This window comes from Pseudopodoces humilis, chromosome 11 (genome assembly GCF_049639895.1).
Source record: "Pseudopodoces humilis isolate 2021_Gansu_Grassland_sample_001 chromosome 11, ASM4963989v1, whole genome shotgun sequence".
NCBI classification, from domain to species: Eukaryota; Metazoa; Chordata; class Aves; order Passeriformes; family Paridae; genus Pseudopodoces; species Pseudopodoces humilis.
Window position 1 is genome coordinate 6945492 of NC_142210.1, and position 24946 is coordinate 6970437.

At 39.6% G+C, this 24946-nt stretch overlaps 1 protein-coding gene across 4 annotated transcripts in view; it reads left to right on the plus strand.

Moving 5' to 3' along the window:
- The window catches only part of PXYLP1 (2-phosphoxylose phosphatase 1), a 48750-nt gene that overhangs the window by 20267 nt on the left and 3537 nt on the right, over nucleotides 1-24946 (plus strand). For all 4 annotated transcript variants that reach the window (XM_005527021.3, XM_088061267.1, XM_088061268.1 and 1 more), the window contains exons 3-5: nucleotides 15714-15875; nucleotides 16790-16916; nucleotides 24667-24806. In XM_005527021.3, coding sequence (XP_005527078.1) covers nucleotides 15714-15875; nucleotides 16790-16916; nucleotides 24667-24806 — 429 coding nt within the window. The remainder of the gene's footprint in view (nucleotides 1-15713; nucleotides 15876-16789; nucleotides 16917-24666; nucleotides 24807-24946) is intronic.

Below are 24946 nucleotides of genomic sequence, written 5' to 3' on the forward strand. Positions count from 1 at the left end.
AGAATTTAGGACCCTGTCAATGTTAATTGCATTGGTTAGCCCATAGGTAAGCTCAGGACAGGCGTTTACAAGTAGGCCTGAGGAGTGGCTTTCTTTTTCCTCCAAAGAGAGAGAAACCTGAGAACCCAATTATTGGACAAACAGAGCCTTTCATTAATTAGAAACATCTGTGACTGGTAGCAGACACCTCAAGGTGGATCTCCTCAGGATGATTCAAAAATTCATCCATGAGTTTCCTTGAATAAACCAAATGGAAAGGCAATTTAGAAGTTATCTGTTAGAGTGCCATGTGTACTCTCTGTAAAATATGCTTGACAATGATTTTTTTTTACTCTGTAATCAAAGGAATGTAAATTAATTTTTTTCCATGAAGTAAATACTTTTGTTTTACTTTGCTTTTTAGGTCTTTTTCCTATTTACTGAAAGTCTAAGGAAAGTAACAGTCTAGAGAAGAGGACTAAAATGATAGTGAGGAAAGCATCCCTTTTTACAGGGATGCTTTTTATAACCCTGTGGCTGGCATCAATTCCAGACTGTCCTTCCTAAAGCCCTGCCTCTTGGGCAGCTCATGCCCATGGAGCTTCTCTTCTGGTTTAGAGTTTGTTTTCCTGCATACTTTGATACTTTGATCAGTGGCTTTGTCTTTTGATAAAATGAATTTTGGTGACTGCCATTGCTTTTTAATATGTTGGCCACTGCCCTGGTAGGGTGCTGGTTTAGGTGTAAAGTGTGGAGAGCTGTTATTGGGGTTTTTTTTGAGTTTCTTAAAAATACTTTCTCTGCCTCGATGGGTCATGCTTGGCTGTTGGTGTATCAGCATGTCTGAAAGTGACATTTTGCTGTTCCAGTAATAATTTCCCTCTACTTTCTGTCATTTGATTTCACACTGGAGGTTTGGTTTTAAAGATGAGTCACAGGAAACAGAAATCGGGACTTTCCACCCAGAAAAGCAGCAGAGTTTTATTTTGTTGGCTTGAGCTTTGCCAGCAGCTCTTACTGTATGAGGACAGTGTGGGCATCACTTGCAACACTGAGGTGTTTGGGTTTTAGCCTGAGATCCTCACCATGGCTTCCTTCAGCCCCTGCTGGGAGCCAGAGCCCTGGGGCAGTGGCTGCTTTGGTGGGTATTGCATTTTGCTGATATGTACAAGCAACTATATTTAAAAAGCCACAGCTTTGGAATTCTTGATGTAGAAAACTCGTTTTTGTGATGTGTTACCAGCATATGAAATTAAAAGGAGAGCACATATCTCACTTCATGAATTTTGCCTTCAAGCTCATAAGCATGGCAGATTTTCCACTCATGAAAAGTCTCTCTGGGTTTTGTTTTTCAGAAGTGCTAATTTAATCTGAATTTAAGATTAAAGGGAAAAATCACCCACAAATAATAAATCCAAGGCTCTGTACATTTTCGCAGCGAATGAAGAGATCTAACTGTAAAAAAAAGAGATTTTTGTTAATGATCCTTTTTATGTTTGTAACTGGAGTTTTAAATAACTTTTCTGTGATTTTTCAAAAGTGGTGTTACAATGCATCGGTCCACAAAATGAACCCTTGAAGGGAAAGGAGACATGATGAATGCTTGAGAATAATACTATGGGACAGTCTTACTTTCTCCTACAAAAACAGAGCAATCGTTTCAAAACAGTTGCTTTAAATACAGATCAGGTTAAATCTCTTGAGACAGGATTTGACCAACAAAAGTCACTTGTCAGGCAACAGAACTCCATAATTCTTATTTAAATATATATCCTGACTTTATCCATGGTGGTTAGTTGGACTGTATTTTAGCAGAATTAATATAAAGTGTTAAAGCACATGCTTGAAGACTACTGTACAGTTGATTCTGTAGCTGTGGGTAAGGTGATTTATTTATTTATATGTTAGCAAATTCTATTTTGTTGTTAAACCAGTTCTCTGCCCTCACTTTTTCACAGCTCTTGAAAGCCAGGTCAGGCTGCCTTACAGGTCACTGCAGGCATGTTTTAGAATGGCATGTCTGTCTTTTAAATCCAATAAAATTATTCCTAGGATTTTTCCATATGTTATTTGTATACCTGGCTAAGCTGTGTTTTAACAACTGAAACGTTTTTAAATTTGGATAGTCACTCAATTTGTTTTGTAGAAATAGCAAAAAGAGAATATTGTTTCTAACATGCGGCTGTTACATTCTGTATAAATGGTGAGTCAGGGTTAGCTCACACAGGTGAAATCTGCACAATGTAAAGCTTCAATTCTCACAAGAGCATGGCCCCTCTGTGTGGGGTTTGCATTCTAGCTCTTCTCTGGGGTTTTCAGGATAGAAGATTGTAGTGCAGTGCCCCAGCCCTGACTGCCAGGGCTCTCTGGGAGATGAGCTCTGGGCTTTGCTCACCTGTGGGTGAGCCAGCAAAGGCAGAGCTCACCTGTATCTGGCTCTGCCCTCCCTGCTCAGTGTTCCTGTTGGGGCTGGCTGAGAACTGGGCAGTGATTCCAATCCCTGAAGGTTTGCTCTTTCCACAGGCAATTCCTCAGCTGCTCATCCCCCTTGCTACAGGGCTGCCTTCCCTTGTACTTCTGTTTTTCTCACGTTGCAGAGATGATGACATCAAAACAAAACCTGGCTGTCTTAAGATGAGAAGGCTAGCAGTCCCTTGCCACTCTGCTTTGTTTTAGTAGGAGCCTTTTGTTAATCTTTTGCTGACCGCTCTGATTTTTGAACAGTTTTTTGAGAATTCACAATCATTCACACTTTATCTCTCTTACTTTACTTTTACCAAAGCTCTTAGAACAATGTTATATATAAATTGCAAATAAGTTTATCATACTTCAGTAATTTTGCTGTCCTTTGTCTGAGATTTGGGTTGTGCATCTTCATTGGAGAATGTTCTGACCCAAATTTCCCTCCTCTCCTTGTTCAGTGAGCAGAGTTTCAACAGGACATTACTAGGAAAACCACCTTCATGTCACTGGGTATAATGCAGTTGTGCTTTCCTTATTTCTAGGCCTTGTGCAGTCTTCTGAAAAGCATAACTTAAACTTCATATTTGATGATAAGTTTGTTTCTCTGAGCTGTACCTTGTGCTTGCTTTAATCCCCACCATGCTGCTGGAAATTGAGTTGAAAACCATTGGGATTTCTGAATGTGCCAGTTCCACTTGTGTATCTCTGAAAGAGAGGTGCTTGATATGCTTTGTACAGTTGTTCATGTTTCTTCTTAGTCCTTTTAATTTTACTCTTGCGAGTTGTCTTTCGTGCACTTTTGTTCTTTTGTCTGTGCTTTCGCTGGGATCTCATTGCTGCAATGATACAGCGACTGACTTAATCCAAAGTGTCTTGTCACTTGACTGTGAAGGTTTTTGAAAAATGTATTGTGTGTTTTTGGGCATGTGGAGTTTCTGTGATTAATAAAGTGTCTCAAACTGTACTGATTTTGAAGATTTTAATGCCTGCAGGCAGTTTTTTATTGCCTTTTGTTTTTCTAATAAGATTAATCTCTGTTCCCAAAATTAGTTCCCTTTTAGCATTTCAGAGGTCTCTGAGAGAAAAGTAGTGCTTGTACATACTAAATGGCATTGTGGTTTATTTTAAATGAGGCAGGGTCTAAGTAGTTTGTATTTAAAAGACTGGGGCTTTTGTGGACTTGCTGCAGTGAAATATGAAGTCTTGTAAAATGGAAGTGATCTGCCTTCATTACTTTTGTGAGATGGTTGGATTAAAAGAGCTGGAAACATATGTGGTATAATTTTGGGTTTACCAACTGTGCACACAGTAATGCTGAATGAAGACAAAAAATAAGATTCACTGCCTTTCCCTAAGCTGTTTTATGGCAAGAGTCCCAAAGATAGCAATAATTCTCTGATCCAGAGAGCACTGTTCTGAATTCCTGAGATTAATGACTGGCATGGAAGGCTTCCCCAGCACAAAAATCTGTCAGGCTCTACTGTATTAAATATGTTGTTTTGAGGTTTACTGCTGGCAAATCCGTGGCAGCTTTCTTGTGCCTTGCCCTGGTGTTGACAAGGACAAACAAGTGAGCTGGTTTGGCTTGGGTAAGCAGTGGCATATGGTGTTGAGATCACTTCCCTGAGCAGGTCAGTTTGTGGACAGAAAGCAGTTGGGATTAGATGTGAAACTGAAAAGTGCTAATTGAATGCAGTGGTGAAAATATTGATTTGAATTTGTAAAGCTTTTTATCTTGGAAGGACATCTCTACAGAGAAGTGCCAGATGTCTGTGGATTGTGTCTGACTGGTGACATTACCATATGAAGCAGTTTGTGCCCTGTGCCTGGCAGAGGCTGTGGCTGAGCTGCAGATAGGTGGATGTTGCTGCCTTTGGGTTGGCAGCGCTCTGATCTCTGCCTCCAGCCAGGTGTGATGGCAGAGCTGCTGCAGGGAAGGCAGGAATCTGGCCAGGAGATGAAGAAGCGGATCAGAAGATGCCTTTACCAGTGAGCAGATATAGTTTGTTGCAGCCCAAAAGCTGCTGCCCTGGTGTTTTGGCACCGAGAGAGTAATACTTGTGAAGTTGTGGTTGGGCAGAGCTAAGGTGTGATTTTAAGTCCCTTTATTTCTTTGTTTTCTCTGTGTATTTTGGTATTTCTAATTCAACAGCTGGGTGTTGTCCTAATGACAGTTGAGTTGAATGTCAAAAGACATTCTGAGTATTTTGGGATGAGTTTGGGGAAAACCCTAAGGAAAAGAGGCATCTAGGATAGAAAAGAGTAGTGCATGCTTCCCCTGTGTGCAGGGAGCTCTCATAGAGCTTCAGCTGTAGAGAGCTGATGTCAGCATGTCAGATTGCTGGGTAACAGGACAGGAACAACTCTTGAGCTGTCTTGAACTCTGCTTTATGGGGCATATTTTTGTATCAAGTCCAGGATCACTGAAGCCCAAAGATTTGTTGCCCATGTTCCTGAGAAAATACTTTTTGCTGTGTGTTCTTCTGCTATGCTGAATCTCCTTGGCTGCTGTGTTGGTGTTCAGTTCACAAGTGAAATCAGCCAAGCATCTTTTTTCAGTCATGTTGCAATCGCTGCTGCACAGCTTCCCACTCCAGTATTTGTGGGAATCATACAGGACAAAAGGGAAAAACAAACAAACCCCAAACTGAAGGCAAAGGTCCCCACCCCCTGGAAGAGGATGGCAGAGGCATTCAGTACTGTGTACATCACTGTAGAAAAGTTGATCTTTATTTTGAGAATATTATGGAAATAGGAAGAGTTGCCAACTGTTTCTGAATGCAGCTGATAAAAGCTGTTTTGAAAATCTGTTTCAGGACAATTCAGTTGGGTTAGTTAATTTAGCTGTTGCTGAGTTCTATAGACAGAAGCAGGACAGTGCTTTAAAATCTTACTGCAGTGCTCATGAATCTTATCTGATAAGTAGCAGTGGCTGGATCTACGGTATTTATAAAAATCATCAAGATCATGAATCCCCCCCTGTTTAGTCTTTGTGTATTTAAGCCTTGTTTGGTGGCCCTCAGGACACCGATTTGATACAGTTGAAGTCTTCTCAGAGCATGATGAGACATAGCAGCTCTCAGCAACAGGAGGACTTCACCAGAGTGTGGTGGTTTATGGTGTTTGTTGCCCTTCTCATTTGGGAATCCCAGCGAGCCTGTGGTGGGCCAGGACCAACATAACTGCATCAGTGTAAGCACTGCTGGGGCTCCTTTGGCATCTTGTCACTAAACAACCTGGAGAATGAGTAAGATGTGACTTGAGCAATATGTTTATAGAGCAGCAAATCCTTCTGCTTGTCTGGATGTCTTGTAGGAACCTCCCCCACTCCCTCCAGACCGAGTGCAGAGCCAAACAATGGGGTAATTAGTGACATGCTGGGAATTAAAAGCTTTAGTATGCATGTGTATTTATTTTAAAGAAAGTAGTATATTAAATTGATGAAATAGAAATCTATTCTGTGGTGAACATTGTAGAGTTTCAGTGTAGTAGGGAAATACGATAAAATACGGCAAGTAATTTTTCACTTTGGGAGGAGAAATGGAAAATGATTGTCATCTCTAGAGCTTGAAAAGGCTGAGATTTACAGTCAGCATTGCTTTGTTACTGCTGTGAGGCTGAAAATCCTTGAAGCTGTTTAAGCAGTGCCATATGCCCTTCTGAATTGTCCAGTGAAAAACAATGGGAGTGGAGGGGAAACCCCTAAAACGATAAAGCTCTTTTCAGAGCCACATCTGGACTTAATAAATGCAAGCACACATTGTATAATTTAATGTATCTGCTTAAATTAGCTCTCAAACACAAGAGCACAAGGCCTGCCATGTTGTGCTTGGTGCAAAAAGGATTTTCTTAACATACTTACTTCCCTCATGTAAGTCCAATTGTGCCTTTGTAAAAAAATCTGCTAGGCATGTGACTAATGCAGCTGGAAATAAGAAACCTGTTCTCTGCAATATTGGTGTTTAAAACTGGTAAGCTACCAGGCATGGTGGTTGTATGTAGTTGTTCAGCTTTAGCTTTGAACATGAACACACAAGTACTGAAATCTGGTCTTTTGCCCTGACTCTGATGTGGAATAAGGCCCTGGGCAAGGGCTACTTATGGCAATTGCCCCAAAATGAGGAAAACCTGTAAAGAAAGCTCACAGCTTGTGAGACAGAAAATAAGCAGACAAGTAGGCTTTGCCCCACTTGTGGAAAGGGGTAGGAGGGTTGGCTATTTCTGTCCAAATCTGTGAAAAACAGCTGAGGAGAGCAGCCTATTTATAGTAGTTCTCAGTTGTCCATAGGAACGTTTGCATCTCCAGTGGAAAACTTCAGGGATCTGAAAACTAAGAAGGCTGAAAACTCAGCTGGCATTAAACTGAAGAATAAGCTTTTGTTTGCATTTCATGTAAGAAAATGATGCCAGGATTGATTAGAAAAACTAAGATGCACTTACAAGTTATAGCTGCAATTGTATTATGATTTTTCTGGAGAGAAAGCAGGAATTGTGGTGAGAAAACTCATACTGGGCTGTATGTATAGACTTCCATTTTGCTTGTGCATGGCAGGAGAGCAGTGTTAAATCTAAGTTTTTTTTTCCTTATGTCCTAATATCTGTGATTTTTTTTCAAAACATGCACATTAAAAAAGGGAATAACTCTAGAGCTCACTTTTATTCTCCTTCAATCAGATCTGACTTCCACTGGGTTAGCTGAGGTACATCTGCAGCCTCCTAGTTTCCCTGAGTCTCAAGCTGTGCCAAGGGAAATACAGGTTGGATATTACGAAAAGGTTTTTTACAGAAAGGGTGATAAAATATTGGAATGGTCTGCCTGGGGAGGTGGTGAAGTCACCATCCCTGGATGTGTTTAAAAAAAACCTGGATGTGGCACTCAGTGCTGTGGTCTAGTTTTTGGTTGGCCTCGATCTTGGAGGTTTCTTCCAACCTAGTCATTCTGTTGAATGTCAGTGAACTTATGATATACAGGATGCTTTAGAAAACTTACATTTCCTACACTTTAAACAGAGAAAACAGCATTTTAATTTCAGATTTTCCCTGGGTATTTTTCCAGTTGGAAGAGTGGTTGCTCTTCCAACTGGAAAAAGTTGGAAAAAGTTGCCCTGCTCCCATCTCCAGCATATTTTGGATGGAGACTAACTGTGGCTGAGTTCTCGAGGTAGAGGAGGGCAGGAAGGGACCTGATGCTTCAGGCTCTGTGGTGACTGAGTCTGCAAGGCTAAAGGAAAAGGGAAATCAGCCTCTTTTTTTTGATTAAATCACAAGAAGTAATTGGGGGAGGAAATGTGACTGTTACTTCTATATTGTCACTATGAAACTGAAGATATAGTTTGAGGATACAAACATAGCCCTTAACAGAATTTTAAAAGCAGTGTTTTTGTGATATTGACCCAAGTAATGCAGAAATTTACCCAACAAAGATGAGTGCACTGAAATGGACACACCTTCCTCCTCCACCCAGCTCCCCAGCAATGTGAATTTAATAAATTTCTCTTGACAGGTTAAAGTTTCTCTGTAAGAATTTGAAATAAAATGTTCTGTTTCACAAGTCTGCTGCAGCATTCCTCATGGTCTTCCAAAGTAATTGTTGGTTTTTTTTTTTTTCTGTAGGAAGGGAGATGTCCATGGTTATTTGATAGGATCGATAGAACTATTCTAGTGGGCTTTAATGTCTGGTGTCAAAATATGCTGTGCTGAGGGCTATGGCAGAGCCATGGCTCTGCAAGTATGAAATGCAGGTATTCAAGGCTGCTGTAGCAAGCATTTTTCAGCACTTTTGATTAGAAGCACTACCATGAAAAGAATATTTATACAATGATATCTGCTACTTGCTTGCTACACCTAAATACTCTTTGTGAATATTTTTTTAAAGTTTGTCCTCGAACTTGACACGTAGGCTGCTGGCAATAGGATTGTGCTGTAAGACTTCTTGAAAAATCTCTAAATTACTGTGAATTCTTTTACAGCAGCAGTCGCAAAATTGAGTGGGTTAAATAGGTGTATGTGTCTGGGCATGTGTCAGCCCATAACTCACCACTGGCGCTGAGTGTTTGCAAACTGTCGGAACCTCAGAGGGGATCTGTGGTTTTCTCCCATTTGGCTGCTTAGTCAATCCCATGAGCTTGGAAGTTCCTACCCTCTTTCATACTAAGGCTGATGAATCTGTGTGTGAATCATCCACTTTCAGATTGGGTAGGTAACATTTTGAGTGTCTAAGGAGGGAGGTGTTTACCTCTGCTGCCCTGGCACTGCTGCAATCTGAAGGCTGTACCATTGTCGCCTTGGAATGCACACATTGTTAGGTTGAAGTATTGTGGAGAAATTACACTCCAAGGAGCCTTCTTTATCTTCTCAGGGGTTTGTTAAGGCAGAGTATTTTGTTGTTGCTATTCCAGGTTAAATTAAAGTGTGTGCCCTTCTCCATCCCCCACTGTTCTCTCTCTGTTACCCACCTTCCCCCATCACTCTTCTTATTTTCTCCTTTGTAATTGTGCTCAGAGAATTTAGCAGCACTGTGGGAAGAAAACCTTGAAGCTCAGAGTCTGTTCTATAGTCGAGAGGGGGCTGTGGCTGCCCAGGAACACATCTGTGCTTGAGGGACCCCTTCTCCCCTTGCTCCTCAACAGGCAGGACACACAGCAAGAGCAGAGGAAATGTAAGTGCAAATGCTTGGAGAAAGGCAGAGTTGTGATGAAAAAATTAGTTAAATGGTTGAGACTGAAAAGACACAGGATTGTTGCTTCTTCATAGGTTCAGTGTGGACAGATCTTACATAAAAAACCAAAATTCCTCTTCAGGTTCTGTAGGGCAAGGGGTTTTATTTAAAGTAAAAATTACTGGCGTTTATTAGAATGTGTAGCTTAATTAAAGTAAAAGCCAGTGAAAATTTAAGATTGTAAAAATTTAGTAGCTCCATTCATATTTTATATAAATACCAAATCTAACGTTAGAAACTTATGTTCACAGGCTTAGAAAGCCTTTCAAAAGACTTTGATGGTAATTTTTTTTTAATAGTACTTGGTAGTTTGACCATGGTGAGGTTAATAAGCCTTTTTTGTTTGTGTGATTACTGAGCATTCAAATACAGCACATTAGTGATTGTGGCCTTATGCATTATGGATGAAGGCCCTTGCTGTTAATACAGATCTTACCTTTGAGCCAGTCAAAGCCTTTATTTAGCCATACAGAAGAAGAAAATGAGAAAGGTGGGTTGTGTATCAGGCACATTTGAACTTCATTAATACCCAAATGTGCATTTGCAATCCATGCAGAGCTCTAAAACTGATCCTGGGGGTGTGCAGCTCAGGGATATGAGGGTGGGGGTTTGCAGGGATCGGACTTGGGACTTGCAGGAGTCATACCCAGGGGGACAGGATGTCAGAGCTCTGGCAGTGCTGTGCTCAGGTTGCTTCATTTCTCCATTGGCAGTGGACCTTCAGTGTTGAACAATGTGCTCTTCAGCCCATGTGTGCATTACCTGTTTTTTCCAGATTGTTTTTCAGATTTTTTTCCCAATTGTTTCTTCAGCTTTTTTCCCCCCACCCCAGCTGTTTTCAAGAATTCCTGCCTCTTCTGGGTTGTTCTTCTGTACAGTACTCATGTTCTAGCTTCCATTTTTTTTTTTTCAGGGAGAGAGCAACTAGAAGAGCTGGGAGCTGGGGTGTTTAATCTGGACAAAAGGAGGTTCAGAGGGACCTTATCTCTCTCTCCAACCTCCTGAAAGGAGGTGGTATAACCAGGTGGCAATCAGTCTCTTCTCCCAGGTATCAAGGAACAGGACAAGAGGAAATCCTCTAAAGTTGTGCCAGGGGAGCTGTAGATGAGATATGAGGAAAAATGTGTGGATGTGGCATTTGGGGCCAGGTTTTAGTGGAAAAGATGGTGGTGCTGGGTTAACAGTTGGATTCAATGATCTTAGAAGCCTTATCCAACCTTAATGATTCTATGAATCTGTGAAGTCCACATTCATCAGCAGACTTTGAGAAGCCTGAGTGTTCTCCTCTGTGCTAGGCAGCCTTGTTACTGCCCTGGTAGGAGCAGAAAGTGGTGGGGGGAAAGGTGGAAGTGGATGAATAACTTTTTGTGCTCTCTGACATGCATGTTGGCTTTTCTTTACGCATCAGCATAAGGTTACTTACAGTGGGGTTGCTGTTTTTCATTTCTGCTGTGTGGCTGCATTTCTATTTGACTATTTTAAATAGTATGTTTGCACGAGGCTGAAAGAACCTTCTGTATTATAAAAGATAAACTTCACGTCTCTGTTAAGTCAGAAAATTGAGACTACCATGGCTACTTGTGCTGCTGCTTCTCAGGCTGTTTGGAGCTACAAGGGAAAACAGCAATGGAAATCAGTTTTATTGCTTGTCTTTCTGATTTTAGGTAAATGTTGTTGATTCTTTTTCATGGATAAATGTATTTCTTCTTGGTAAACAGTGTTGCTACCTTTCGTATCTCAAGCTGAAAGTAGGAGTGCAGGAGGGAGAGAAATTGCTAATTAAGTGATTTTGTGTTTAATTTGGTGTTCTTTTTACATGAATTGCACTTTGTTGTGTATTTGGTTTTCTGATGTACTGAATTCTGTCAAATTCACGTCAGTTTTCTAGCCCTCATGCACTTCTGAGTGCTTAGGCTTCTGAGCACAATATCTGATTTGGTAAACTTGACATTTTTCCAGAGGGGATTAGTTGCTGTGTAGGAATTGTTGCAGTCATTTAACTGAAAGCACTTCTGAACGATCATCTCTCTTGCTTGGAAACTACTTGTCTAATATTTTGGGGGGTTTATATATTTTGTGGCATTCAGGAACTTGGTGGAGGGGAGTATGGAAGTCAGACATTTTAACTTTTTGCTCTTTAAATAGGTCCTAATTAAGGTACACTGGAAATAAAACCATACTCGTAATGTTTGAGACGCCACTGGGTTTGTTCTTAAACACATTTATTAGACAAGCTATTGACTTCATTTTAGAATATGGTCTTCAGGTTCTGTGGTGTGATTTAAAATAAAGGTTCCTGGAGGTTTTTTGTTTAGACTTAGTATCAGAATTTGGATTTTATTCCTTTTAAATTGTGTTGACTTAAAAAAATAATCTGAGTTTGGAGCTGCAAGAATTCTTGAATGAGTGATTCTGCAGCAGTAGAATTTATTTCATGTTTCAAACAATTTTAGCCTGGTGGGACCCTGTGAAGAGTTGCATTGACCTCTTTCCTTTTATTGTTTCTTAACTTTCTACTTTTTTTTCCTTACTATAACTTATTCAAAAGTATTGTTTCAAAATGGTTTTTATGTAGCTTCTTTAGGTATAAAAATAAGTTTATGAATATTGGGAAATAAAATGTGTTCTCTTTCCCTTTCTATTCTCAAGCTACCTCTGTAATAATATGTCCATATTCTTTATAGTTTCAGTGTTGGCAAAGCTTCCAGTTAGATGATGAAATATGTTTCAGATCTATTTTATTAACTGCTTTGGCTGCGGTAAATGCACATCAAAATAATCTGTTACATTTCTGGTTTACATTGTTGTATTCCTGTTGCAGTGAAACATGAGCTTTGAAAGGCATAGCAGTGGAAAAATCCTTCTCAAAACCTCTCTTAATCATAGATTTAAGTATGACTATGTGCACACTGGCAGCCTTCTGTTTTGGGAAAGTGCATGTTACTGTGAACTAATAGAGAAATTCACATAAAATAGTGCTAAGCTGTAAAAAACAATGTGAAAACTGTGTAGCAGTATTCTGACCTTGTAATGATTTACATCTGGAAGAGCAGAACTGAGTATGGAAAAAAGACAAATTTCAGCTTCATGTGAGGGGCTTTTTAAAAGTTATTTTTTATTTTTTTTTCCCTTTCCTCTCTGAGCTGTATCAGTTCAATACTGTAGGTTTTTGTTTGCAGTTTGTTACAAACGGACCAGAAAACCCATGTGGGAGACAGAGGTGGGATTGACACTGCGGAGGAGGACTTTCAGTAGGGAAATACTTGGATACAGAGACACAGTCAGCTCTTCTTCAAGGAGCTTTAGAGAATTGCTGTGTGGTACAGAGAGTACAAAAATGAAGGACCAAATTGAGCCTTGTGTGCAAAGGGAGCTGGAGAGGGTGAGGTGTGTGAAGCAGGACTGGACAGCAAGGCAGGGAGATAAATGAAGACAGCAAGGGAGCATGAAGGCCAAGTACTTGAAATGAGAAGGGAGGGAGGAAGGAGAGAACATCATAGATGCACGAGGCACTAACAGTGTCCAGGGAGTGGCAGGAGATGAGGAAATAGCTGACAAACAGCTCAGAGCATGGAAAATACCTCTTTGTATTTCAGCCAGAAATACAAAGAGAGGATGTGTTGCTTGAGATCCTCATCCTAAAGCTCTGAAACTGCAGGAATGTTCCAGCTTCTGAGGAGCTTTACCAGGGGGTGAGGAGGACCAGTGTGGCTGGGTGGGATCCTCAGGGTGACTGTGCTGAGCAGTGGGAAAGCAGCTCCAGCTGAGATTCATCTCTCCTTGGTCTTGTGTTGTCATTCTTCGCTGTTGTTCCCCTCATCCCTCCTATCCCCATTCCCCCAACTCTGAAATACTTGTTATTTTTGTGTCTATGCACCTGGTGGAGATTTTTAGGAGACTGCAGAGACTGGAGCCCACTTCATGTAATTCCTTTTTCTATTTAGCTTCATTAAATAGACGGCCCATGTGTTTGGGTATAGTTTGATTGCCATTGTTTTCCCCCAATATGCGTTATTTCCAGTGTGTTAAAAGCAAATCCTGCTTCTCATGTCTTTTCTTCTCCCTTGTATAGGCCAAGCATATTCACTGTACAATAAGGACAGGTTTTACCAGCTATGACATGAACTATTGATATTTCTAATCTCTGAGTCTGTTTCCAGTCCAAAAATATTCTTAAATTGTACCCATACCTGCTGTACTGACTTAAGAGTCTCCTTTTAAAGTGTTCTTTCAGTTGCTTTTTAAACTGCAAACATGTATTCTGGCAGGTGTTATTTTTATTATTCAGTTTTATTCTTAGTGTTCAATGTTATTTTTAATATTCAGTGTTATTATTAATCTTCAGTTTTATTTTTAATATTTTAGAGAGAGTAGATGCTTCTCTGTAAGACTTAGTGCTTTGCCAGACAAATTTAAGAATAAAGAAGTGTTACGGTATTTATTAAACTAGTCTGATTAGAAATGAGATTTGCTTTCTACAAACAAGGTGTTTGGCCTCAGGAATCATAGGCACTTGATTTTAAAAAGCCAAAGTATGCATCTGTTGGCTTCTGCCCTTAATAGTCTCAGTACAAAAATGGGATCTGTCCAGGGTTTTTGTGGTTAAAGCTGCCTTAGATTAAAAAAAAAATAAAAAAAATAGGATCTTTATTTTGCTTTTAAATCTCCCAACCAAAATTTAGGATCAGCAGTGACTTGGGGTTTTTGCTACTGGGGTATGGTTTCCCCTGTCTGCTGAAACATTCCTGTGTCTAAGCTGACTTGAGCTGCATGACCTCTTGAGCACTTCAGCCAGCTCTGTGTCTGTGACATTAGGGGAGCAGAAGCAATGTTGTTTGTGGGTTGCTCTAGAGAGAATTGTTGCAGAAAGCTGGGAGTTGTTGCTGTAACCTTTTCTGGCTTGGAAAGCTGGCCAGTAGAACGCAGGTGTAATTTGCTGTTTGAACTGTGGACAGCTGCTGTCTGTAGTGCTGTTATTTGCAGAGTCCCTGTGTGACATTCTTGGGTTTGGGATTTATACCCCAGGTACAAATGTACTACAAAGCCCAGAGTTCCCAGCCTCTGACAGATAGCGTGTGTTTTTGCTCTGTGTTTTTGCCAGTTTCTTGGGCAGGCATTTGCAGTGTCTCACTACACTGTGAGTGTAAGCAAGGAGCTAAAAAGTCAGTCTGGTAGATAAAGGCTGAAATGGCAGCTGAGCTCCACAATTAAAGTGTCCAAAGTCAAAATTACTGTTTAATATTCTCACCAAACACAGCTGAAAGCAAAATCTGAAACAGCTTAATGAAAAGTTTCAAGTCACTGCACTTGGCAGGTATTGACGTTGTTAACAGCACTAGCAAGGCTGTGGAAAATGTTTGGGTTGTGGTTTTGGCAGACAAAGAGTAACCACATAAAAATATTTGAAGCATAATGCAGTGTAAGAATAAAGAGCCTGTGTTTATTATTGGCTATGTGTTCTTAAAATCTGTGTGTGTTTTGCTTTGGTTTGCTGTCTTCATTGGTTTTCCTGGTCTGTACACTAGTTATTGTGGAACAAATTCACCCCTGAAATTGGAACTGGGAGTCAAGATGGAACTGAGGAACTGACAGAGAAGAATTAGTAAAGTTTTGCTTTGAAATTTGTTGTCTCATCTTTTCTTTCTTTTTTCTTTCTTTTTTTTTCCCCTCTAAAAATAGAAGACTAATGGGGTAAAAATATGAACACTTTTCCTCTTCTTTTTCACCTCTAAAGCTTCTGATTAAAATTCCAGAAAATAGAATAGAGGCATTTATTATTACTAGTCTGGTAAGACTCATAAATTAACTGATGCTCTCACATCAAAGCAGGGTCATTGCAACTCTGGCCCTACATTTAGATATGTTTCAACTTTCATCTACATGTCAGAAAACTTAGTGGTCTTCAGCATGTGGTATTTCAGTTACTTTCTCCTCTGGGTGTGTTTACTGCATTTCTTTGTTTCACATTTTTTTGGTAGTCTCAGTTTCATGCCAAAAAAGACATTTTTCTGTGCTTTTTTTTTCAGATAAGCCAGATTGTTTAGGGTTGACAAGGTGGCAATGTAAGGGCAGAGATTAGTGAGGAAAATTATGAATTATCCAGTCATTCAGTCCTGACTACTTTGTTTTCCCAGTGTTTTGTACTACCCTCATCAAAGCTGTGCTGTGTCTTTTGCTGATGTCCTTCAGTGTCAGTTTTTAAGTTAAAATGATGAGAGACAGCCAGACCTATTGTGGCTCTTTTTCTGTGATTCATGCTGAGAGACTGATAGGAAAAGCAGCTTTAGTAAGAGTGCAAAACTCAGAGTTGCTCTACATCCAGATCTGTTCCTGAAGTCTTAGCCAAACATTAACTTAGCCAAAGAGCTCTTCTGGGCTGCATAAATCAGGAAAAATAATCACAGTGAGGTTGCTGCATACTGTTGGGAGACATCCTTTCATGAAACCATAATCTTTGTGCATAATTACTTAAAAATAATGATAAAAAAAGTCATAATCCTATATGTCCCTAAAGTCTCCTGAAAGTGTATGGTGTATGTTTTGTATCTTTCAGTGCATTTAATCCCAGTAAACCCTGTCAGGGAAGATGGGTTGAATCCTAAGAGCCGGAAGAGAATAATGCCTGATTTGCTGACGGAGCCTCCTGTCATAGACCCCGTTTATGAAGCTCATGTTTACTGCAATATTCCCACCATTGCTGAGCGCAGCATGGAAGGTAGGCTTTGGGAGGGCAGACCTCAGGTTAGCTGCTTGTTTCTTCGTGCTGTTATTAGAAATGATAGCTCTGTGCATTGCCAGTTCATTGATGCTTGGAGAAGGTGGAGCAAATGCCAGCTGGTCACTGAATTACATTAAATTGTTCAAAACATGCTGCTGCTCTTTCCTTCCCTTTGGATCCTCTTCGTTGTCTTGATTTTTGGAAATTGGTCTGTGTTCAGCCAGTAGTCAGCTATAGGCCTAAAACTGAAAGGGTTGGGAGAGATATAGATATTCAGTATTTGAATTGTAATTCTTGTTACACATCAGCTGCATTTCAGACAGTTGACTTGGCATTCTGGAAGAAAAACCCCACAGAAATGATTAATTTTGGAGTTGTAAGCCATTAGATGTGGTCAGCTAGAAGGCATATTTGCATTCTTTACTCCACAGCAGCTGCAGCAAGTTTGAATGAAGTCCTCCATTAGCATATCCAAATAATAGTTATCAAATAAATCTCAGACTAGTATATAGAAAAGATCCAGATTAGACATGCTGCAAAATCCATCATTATGATGGGGACCAGAAGAGAGGCGTTATAAAAGTGGAATAACCTTATTGTGTTGACAGAGTTCAGTGCTTGAGTAATATTTTGTGTGGTTGGAGGACTTCAGACGTACTGTGGTGATGTGCTAGGAACCTCAGTGTTGTATAACTTGTCTTGCAATCTGAAGTGAAGTCTTTCTTGGGTTGGTAAATTGTAATTGCCTAGGAGTGTTTTCTTTCATTGCAACACCAAAGCTATCAAGGTAACGATACCAGCTTTTTTTTAATTAAAGAAAGTGGATGCAGGTAACATTTTTTTCTCTCTTTTTTTTTTTTCTTTTCTTTTTTTTTTTTCTTTTTGTTTTGTTTTCTCTTTCTTCATTTTAGGTCATGCCCCTCATTATTTTAAGCTGGTGTCAGTTCAAGTGCTGATTCGACACGGCGATAGGTATCCTCTGTATGCTATTCCCAAGACAAAGAGACCTGACATCGACTGTATGTTGGTGCCCAGCAGGTAAAATTCTTGGAGTTTGTCTTTTGCTTGAGAGTAATTTTTTTCCTCTTCAGGAAATAATTTGTGTACCATTGAAGTACATTGTGACTTCTGACCATTGTGTATTGCCATGGTTTAAAAGACCAACCCCTGCATCAGTGATGCACAGTATTTTCTTTGAAACAAGAGCTATTGCATGTTACCACTTCAGACCAGAGTAAGTTCTTCATATTTCTTTAAAAAGCAAAAGCTATTTAGTTGGATATTTAGGTTACCATTCCTCTTAGATAAGTCTCTACATTTTGAAAATATAAGTGCATTGTTTGAGATGATCTCTTCCATTTCAGCTCAGCACGCTTCCCTTCATCTGAATACAAAAAGCTCTCGGGCAGTCCAGCACTACCATAAGAAAATTTATATTTGTATTTTATATTATTTTTCCTTCTACTCTTCAGAAATTTAGGCTATCAGAGTTTTCCCTTAATGATTTGTGTGAAAATTCAGGAAAAAATGGAAGCTGTAGACTTAACTATTAAACTACAAGTTAACAGAAAGTGCTTTTTGCTACATGACAACTACCCCTTTCCTGTAGTTACCTCTCTTTGTTTAGATCTGTCACAAGTTAGTTAGTTGTTCGTTATTTGTTATTTACTGCCACTAACACATCATTTTCCTTTCTGCTTCAGTATAGTGCTTTTGTCTAACATCATGTCTTTGTAGGCTGCTGAGAGCTGTTTTTACACCTGAATCACTTTGAGCTGCAGATACAATCTGAATTGCTTCTTTGTGGCAGAACCTTCTTTATTTGTTTAGATTCTGTTCACTAATACAGATGAGTTATAGTGTACAACAGTAGAAAAAAAACAGTGATGATGTAATTTGCCAACCTTTGCCATGGCTTGTTTGATTATAGGTAAGTGCTTTAAAGTAGGATGATGATGATTTTCCAGCAGAGAACTTACTGGTGAACTTATTGAATACTTAAGAGAAAAATATGTGAGCAAAACCTCTGGGAAAATCTACCCCTTCATGCTGCTGTGCCCTCAGCAGTGTCAGGTGTGGAGATTTCAATGGCTGAGGGCTGTTTGTTGTGTTCCTGCAAACATTACTCAGGAAAAGAGGCACAGTAGGTACACAAAGCAGTGCAGAGGGACCATAAATACTTTTTTCCAGAATAGCATGGAATCTCCTCTGTCTTTAATTCCACACAATAAAAACAAGAACATTATTTCTTTATTCACAAATGGCTTTGCTCTGGTGTGCTGGAAATGTTAACACCATGCTGAAAGAACATTTCACCTTAGTTCCTGGGAGGATCATGGAAGGAATTTTTAGGCAACTGCAAGACAAAGAGATGATCCAGAACAGCCAGCTCAGCTTTACTCAGGGCAAATATACCTGACCAGTCTGGTGGCCTTCTATGATGGGGTGACTGAGATGGTGGTCAAGGGAAGACTGACCTGGAGTTCTGTAAGGCTTTCATGGCATCCTTACCTCCAGACTGGAGAGGTGTGGACTGGAAGGGTGTACTGTTCAGTGGATGAGGAATTGGCTGAATGGATGCAGAGGTGATCAGCGGCTCTGTGTCCGTGGAGGCCAGTGATGAGTGTTGTCCCTCAGGGCTCTGGGCCCAGCACTCCTCAGTACCTTCATTAATAACATGGGCACTGGAATTAGAGTGCACTCTCAGCAAGTTTGCAGTGACAAGAAATTTGTGTCCAGCTTGAGAAGTGGGTCCACGAGAAACTCAAGAGGGTCAAGAGGTTCACCTGGCTCAGGGCAATCCCAGACATGGGTACAGACTGGGAGAAATCACTGAGAATGGCCTTGCAGAGGACTTGGGGGTTCTGGTGGATGAAAAACTGTGCACCATCCAGCGGTGTGCGCAGGCAGCCCAAGAGGGTGGACATTGGTTGCTGCTTTTCTGTGTTTCCACCAAAATGTTTGTTTTGTCAAGAGGTATCATCCAGGGGTCTGGTCCAACATTCTGCAGGAGAAGTTGGATTTCCTTGAGAGGTACCTAACCCCAGAAGCATTTTGTGTCCTCTGCAAACTGAAATGAGATGTGCAATCCTGAGGCTGCAGAGAGGAGACCAAACTTCAGTTCTCTCTGCCGCAGAGTGGAGTGGGAGTTACTTTTAATAAAAAAAAAATAATTCTAAGAAGATGGAAAATGAATCATTTGCTAATAGTTATGTTAACATTTTTAATGATCTGCCAGTTAGGGGTGAGATTATTTTCAGCATGAAATACTAAGTAGAGAAATATGATCCAGATTTCTATTGGAGTTCCTAAAGGCTCTGATCTTCTGATCTTAATATCTGTCATGCTAGAATTGTGTGTGAGAAAGCTTTATTGAAAAGATGTTAACTGCAAGTGACAGTGGTAGATGAATAGCTGTGTTTCTCAATATTAGTGTGCCACATGAGACCTCAGTTTTGTGTTTGTCAAAAAAGCTTTTATAGCTGTTTCCACTTCAGTTTCAGGCAAGGAGTACAACATGAAGGCCCTGGAGTCAGAAAAGCTAAAAGGCAAGGAAGTAGTGTGGCTTTGACCAAGTGGAGCAGTTGAGAGGGCACAGTTGGGCTTGAGGAGCCAGAGTGGGGATACCAGTGGCTCTCACTGATTGTGAGGCATTAAGGCATCACTGTGTAAATGACATCTCCCTTACCACTCACAGCCACTGAAAGACCTTGTCTCCTCAAAAACAAAATTTATGTAAAAGAGCATCTCCTCTCCTAATTTAGGGCAGCAGGAAGATTAAAGGAGTTGGCTCTGCACCATTCTGTCTGGATGTGTTGAAGCTGACCTTACTGAATAAAGGTAGAATTAAACCATTGTTTTGAATGGAACATTCATTACTTCAGCATCAGGAAGTTATATGCTGTGTTTGGCTGTCAGGCTTATATTCCTTTGTGATGTAAATGTGTTGCTTGATTGTAAATGTATTTATATGGGGAGTGTGACAGGGTCTGTAATCACTGCCTTTGAACTGAGGGTTTCTTGCTGCTGTGCAGTTTTGTTGAGATGTCTGATGGCAAGTCTGGCTTGTTTAAGCTTTCTGGACTTACAACAGCAGATAAGCAAGCTGCTCATATGCAGGCTGCTCTTTATTTGACTTGGCATTCAGCTGATGGAATTCATTAATTTAGCAGATTATGCCACAGCCCCATGGACTTCTAATGGATATGCAAAATAGCCTTGAGGTCACGCTTGGGTTTTGTGAATTATGGATTGTGACATGTAAGTGTGGAATGAATATAAGCAAATGGATTAAATGCTTTGGAGACTTCTTCCATCTAAAACTTCAATTAATATTATTGTTATCGTTTTTATTATTCTGGATGCAAATTTCCAAAGGGAACAAAATAATGCATACTTTTTTCCTCAAGAAAATTCCTTTTATGATGTTACGAAAATCTGTTCATTGTAGTGTTTGCTTATGGGGGAAATAAATGAATCCCACACATTTTTTCCCTTACGAAGCTCACATTTATAGTGTCAAAAGTAAAAAATACACAATGTTTCTTCACGAGTTTGTATGTGAGAGAGAAGAAACGCTTTTTGGAAGATGCTAAAATGATTTCAGAAGACTGCTATAATTTGATAGTAAGCTGGGTTAATTAGCATATACTTGAAGACATTTTGAAAGGTGTTGATATTCATCATAAGCTTAGTAACAAATACTGAAGTTTTAGGTTCAATATGCACATGTTTTGGAGCTGCCACAACGATGAGCTGGGCGATGGGAGATGAGACAAGTATACTGTGAGCTAGAGGGGGTGTGGATTAGACTTGGAGTGAGGTCAAGGTAGGATCCAGACCAGAATCAGGTGAGGAAAGGTCTCCTGAGGCCTCTGTAAAGATTCACATAGCAGTGAAGCAGAATTACAGAGCCATAGAATGGTTTGGGCTGGAAGGGACCTCACAGATCCTCTCACTCCAAGTCCCTGCCAGGGGAGCACTGAGGAGTTTGTTATAAAAATGTACAAGCTGAGAGACCTTTATGAATAAACAATCCCCAACAGTACCAGTACTGCCTTAGGATCTCTTTTATAGACTACACTGTTCTATTATTTGGTTTAGTGGCTGCTTCCATTCATTTGTTTTCTAAAAAGCACACAGTGCAGTCCTTTGATCTCACACTTTCTTTTGCCTACTTGAACTTCACAGAAAACACATGTTATTTTTGCTTGAAGTTCTAAAGTTATTTTTTGCATTTCAAGTAAAGAGAAAGGGACTCACCCTTGGTATGGTTTGCAGGCAGAACCTTGTGTTGTGTGATTACAGAAAAGTGATTTCTGTGTGTCTGAAGCCTGGTGGGGTCACATTTTTACTCACTGAATGATGCACTGAGGGCTCTTCAGCTCCTTGTGAGAAGCCTGGTCCTCTCAGCTTTTGCCATGCATTTTTGTATCAACTCCTCAGGGAGAAAGGAAATTTTATTGAAGGAGGCCAGCTCTTCCTGGCAGAAATATATAATACAGTTCAAATAGTTGTGCAATATTTGTTTCCATGTACACTAGTTACAGTGTGGCAATAAAAGGTGATATTAAAGCATTCTAACACCTTTGCAAAAAGATATTTAAATGTTGATTAAAGATTTAAATGTTGGTCCATTTTAATGCTAGTGCATGAAGACCAGAGTATTCAATCTAGGATCTATTATCCCAGTGCTTAGGTTGCAAATAACAAAAATACCAGCTGAATTAATTATTTGAGGGAAAAGAAGCATCCTCTGTTTTGTTACAGATAAAATGTATTCTACTGTACACAAATAAAAATCATTAAAAGGCAAATTAACAGATTTTAAATATGAGAACCAAATGATAAAACTGGGAAGTGTAGCTATTGTTATTTGGTTTAAATGAAAAGCTGTTCCATTTTCTGACAAAATTTGAAATATTTTTTATATTCCTACCTTTTGCAAATGTGGTAGCCTGCCATTGTAAGACCAGGAAAATTACAGAAGGGTAAGTCTTTAGTTAATTTTTATTTTCTGATTACTCTTATGGAAATAAAATTTAAAGGATAATTCAGCCTTTTCAACTGTGTAACTGAGCAATTTCCTTTGCTTCCTGCTCCAGCAGCCCCAGCAGCCTCAGCCGTGTTGCCTGGATACTCCATCTCCTGCAGCATCTGTAAATTGGCCAATTCAACAGGAGGATTCATATTCTAAATAAAAGCCAAGTCCTGGAGCAGGAGAGGGAATGCTTTGTCAGCTGGGAGCCCGAGTGCTGCTGCAAATCTTGCTGCTGAGAAAAATAGGTGTTTGTTTGCGCAGTTGTACAGGGATATCTATTTAAGAAGAAGTAAACTTTGAATTTCTATTCAGAAAGATATCCAACAGTCATATTTCGTAATGCACTTCTGCAGGCATGTGCTTATCTTGTGTTCATTTTGAATACAGTGTAATCCAAAGTTAAGTAACTTGCATCTCCATGTCTGGTATTATTAATACACTGGAATATAAAATCAGTTATTATCCCTTTTGTGATTTTGTTCTGAAAGTTAATTTATTTTGCCTGCCATTTTTTCAGAAAAATCCTTTTGCAGAGTACAGATAAATACTTTTCTTTCTTCTTTCCTTTCTTCCCACAAGTTTTTGCTGGCAGATTTATCAGCTCAGATTTGATTCCATTAGAATTCTTCCAGGCTTTTGTAAGTAAAGCAGCAAAAGAAGCAGAATGGATAATGTTCTTTTAGTTTTCTTTCACATATATTTGCAGAACTTGTTAATTAAGTGAACAGAGTTTATGGAAAATTTTGATTGTCAGTTTATTCAAGTGTAGTTTTATAAAGTTCAAAATTTAAAAAATTGGTGGTTCAGCCTGCTACCTCTGTAATAAGCTTAACAAGCCATTTGCTAATGGGTGTAATTTAATTTTCTCAACTTAATTCCTCCATTTTTAGATTCCACTGCTGGGCTGTGAAAATAGTGTGATGTACAAAATGTTCTGTTGGAAATTTTCATCTGGAGCTGGAATAAGCTTCTAATGTATGATTCTACAACAGAAGGCATCCACTGCTTCAGAAACATAAACCAGGCTTTGTTCCTTTATCTGCTTTGCAAATGCTAATCTTCAGGTGCCTTGTTAAAATTACAATATACAGAAGAAGCTGTGGATTTAGAATATCAAAATTGGCTGGTTTTCATTTAATATGAAGTTAATGAAAAAATTAGTTTGATTTTTAATCTTATTATGCTTTTTGGCTCATTTTGATTTTTTTTCTTACTGGCAGTTCTTAGTGGCATAATTGTAACATTTTCCTGCCAGTTTTTTTTTTTTTTTTCCTGGAAAGAAATTAAATAAGGAAAAATACAAGTTTTATAAAATGATCTGAGCTACCTTTCTGTCGACAGACACTGTTTCTTATGAGCCCTCCTGTATATGCAGGCTGTGCAAGAGGTCCTCTCATGTATGAGAGTTTCTCAGTTGGCTCTTCTAAGTAAGCATGGATGTCTTTGTCCCAGTAAACTTCGATTGCAGACTCTCATTCCTGCTTTAGTGGTGCTATTGCTCCATCTGGTGCATCCTGCAACTCGGGTTTCTTTTTAAGATCTGAGGTTTTTATATCAAAAATAGTTTATCACTCTAACAAATGTAAATATGAGCAGTAAACACAAATCCTAGAGTTTTGTAAGAGATCCCTGACAGCATTTATTTGGTATTTATTTTTTTAAGCAACATGAGAATATATTAACTGTATTCAAGCTGAATGTCCTATTAAGACAAGAACCATCTGGAACAGAGTTGGATTGCCAAGCAGTTTCTGGTTTAGTTCTGCACAAAATTAGAGAGGTGACTGCGTAACCTTTGATAACTGCTGACATTTAGCAAAGAAGTCCCCACTCATGTAATGCATTTTTGCTGTAGGAATGTGATCACAGAATTACTTTTTAAAGGTTCAGATTACCTTTAGGTTACATTGTGAACTTTCTTGTACCTGTAGCTTTCTGCACAGCAGTACCACAGTGAGCTGAGTCCATGGCGTATTTGAAATTTACGGTGCAGTGTGGGAGATGTAACTGTTCTTTCAGTGACTTAAACTGTTTCAGTGAGTTAACTTGGATATTTTAGTGAATATCTCTTCCAGCTGCATTCCTTACTTCCATAATGGGGGTATTTTACTTGTGTATGTGTCCAGCAGTGCTGGCGTCTTTCTTCCTGGATTAAAGTGTAGTAACCCAAACAATGATTCCAGGGGTACTGCTTGCCAGTCCCACAGAATTGAGACTACATGTGCTATTTGATTTGAGGCTGGAGGAAGTAGGAGCTGAGATTATGGTCATACATTACAAAATCTGAGAATTCCTTCAAGATCATCTACTTTAAGTACTGTATTTGAACTCCTTTAGATTGTTACTGCCTTTGGCTGTGCTGTTAAAGACCATTGGTGCTTCAGGACCTGGAGAGAGGTTTGGAGGTTTTCTTAAGGATTTTTTAATATTTTCTTTTTCATTTTAATTCATAACATATTAGTGACTGAATTCAACGCAACCCCCAGAAATTGGTCTAAATTACTTAGTGAAAGCTATCATAATTTTAACATGACATCTTTTTCCCTGTAGTTCTTTTGTAGATAGAAAGTAGTTAGATTTCTTTTCCATACTTGCAAAAGTCCTAAGTAAGAGCAGATGTTGTCTCAGTGGGAAATAACCTCACATCATGAAACTTCTGAGCTGACATACTTGGAATACTTGACTCTCTCGAGCTGCTTTCCCATGCGCTTTTGGAAGTTTTCACATTTTGGTTTTTTATCTCTCTAGGAAACCTTCTCATCCTCAGCTTGAAGCCTTCATTAAGCATATGTCCAAAGGGTCTGCAGCCCAAATGGATGGTTCTCTGAGCAGCCTGCCTCACTTCCCCAGTCATTCCCTGTGTGAAATGGGAGAGCTTACACAGACAGGTGAGTTCCCCTAGCAACTCTGTCTCGTCCTCTGCACTGTTAAACACAGTCTGCTTGGAAAGAGATCTTCTGATTCTCTTTATATTGACATAAATGCTTTTGCATGGAGGCTTATCATGGTCATATCCTAGGTTATGCTG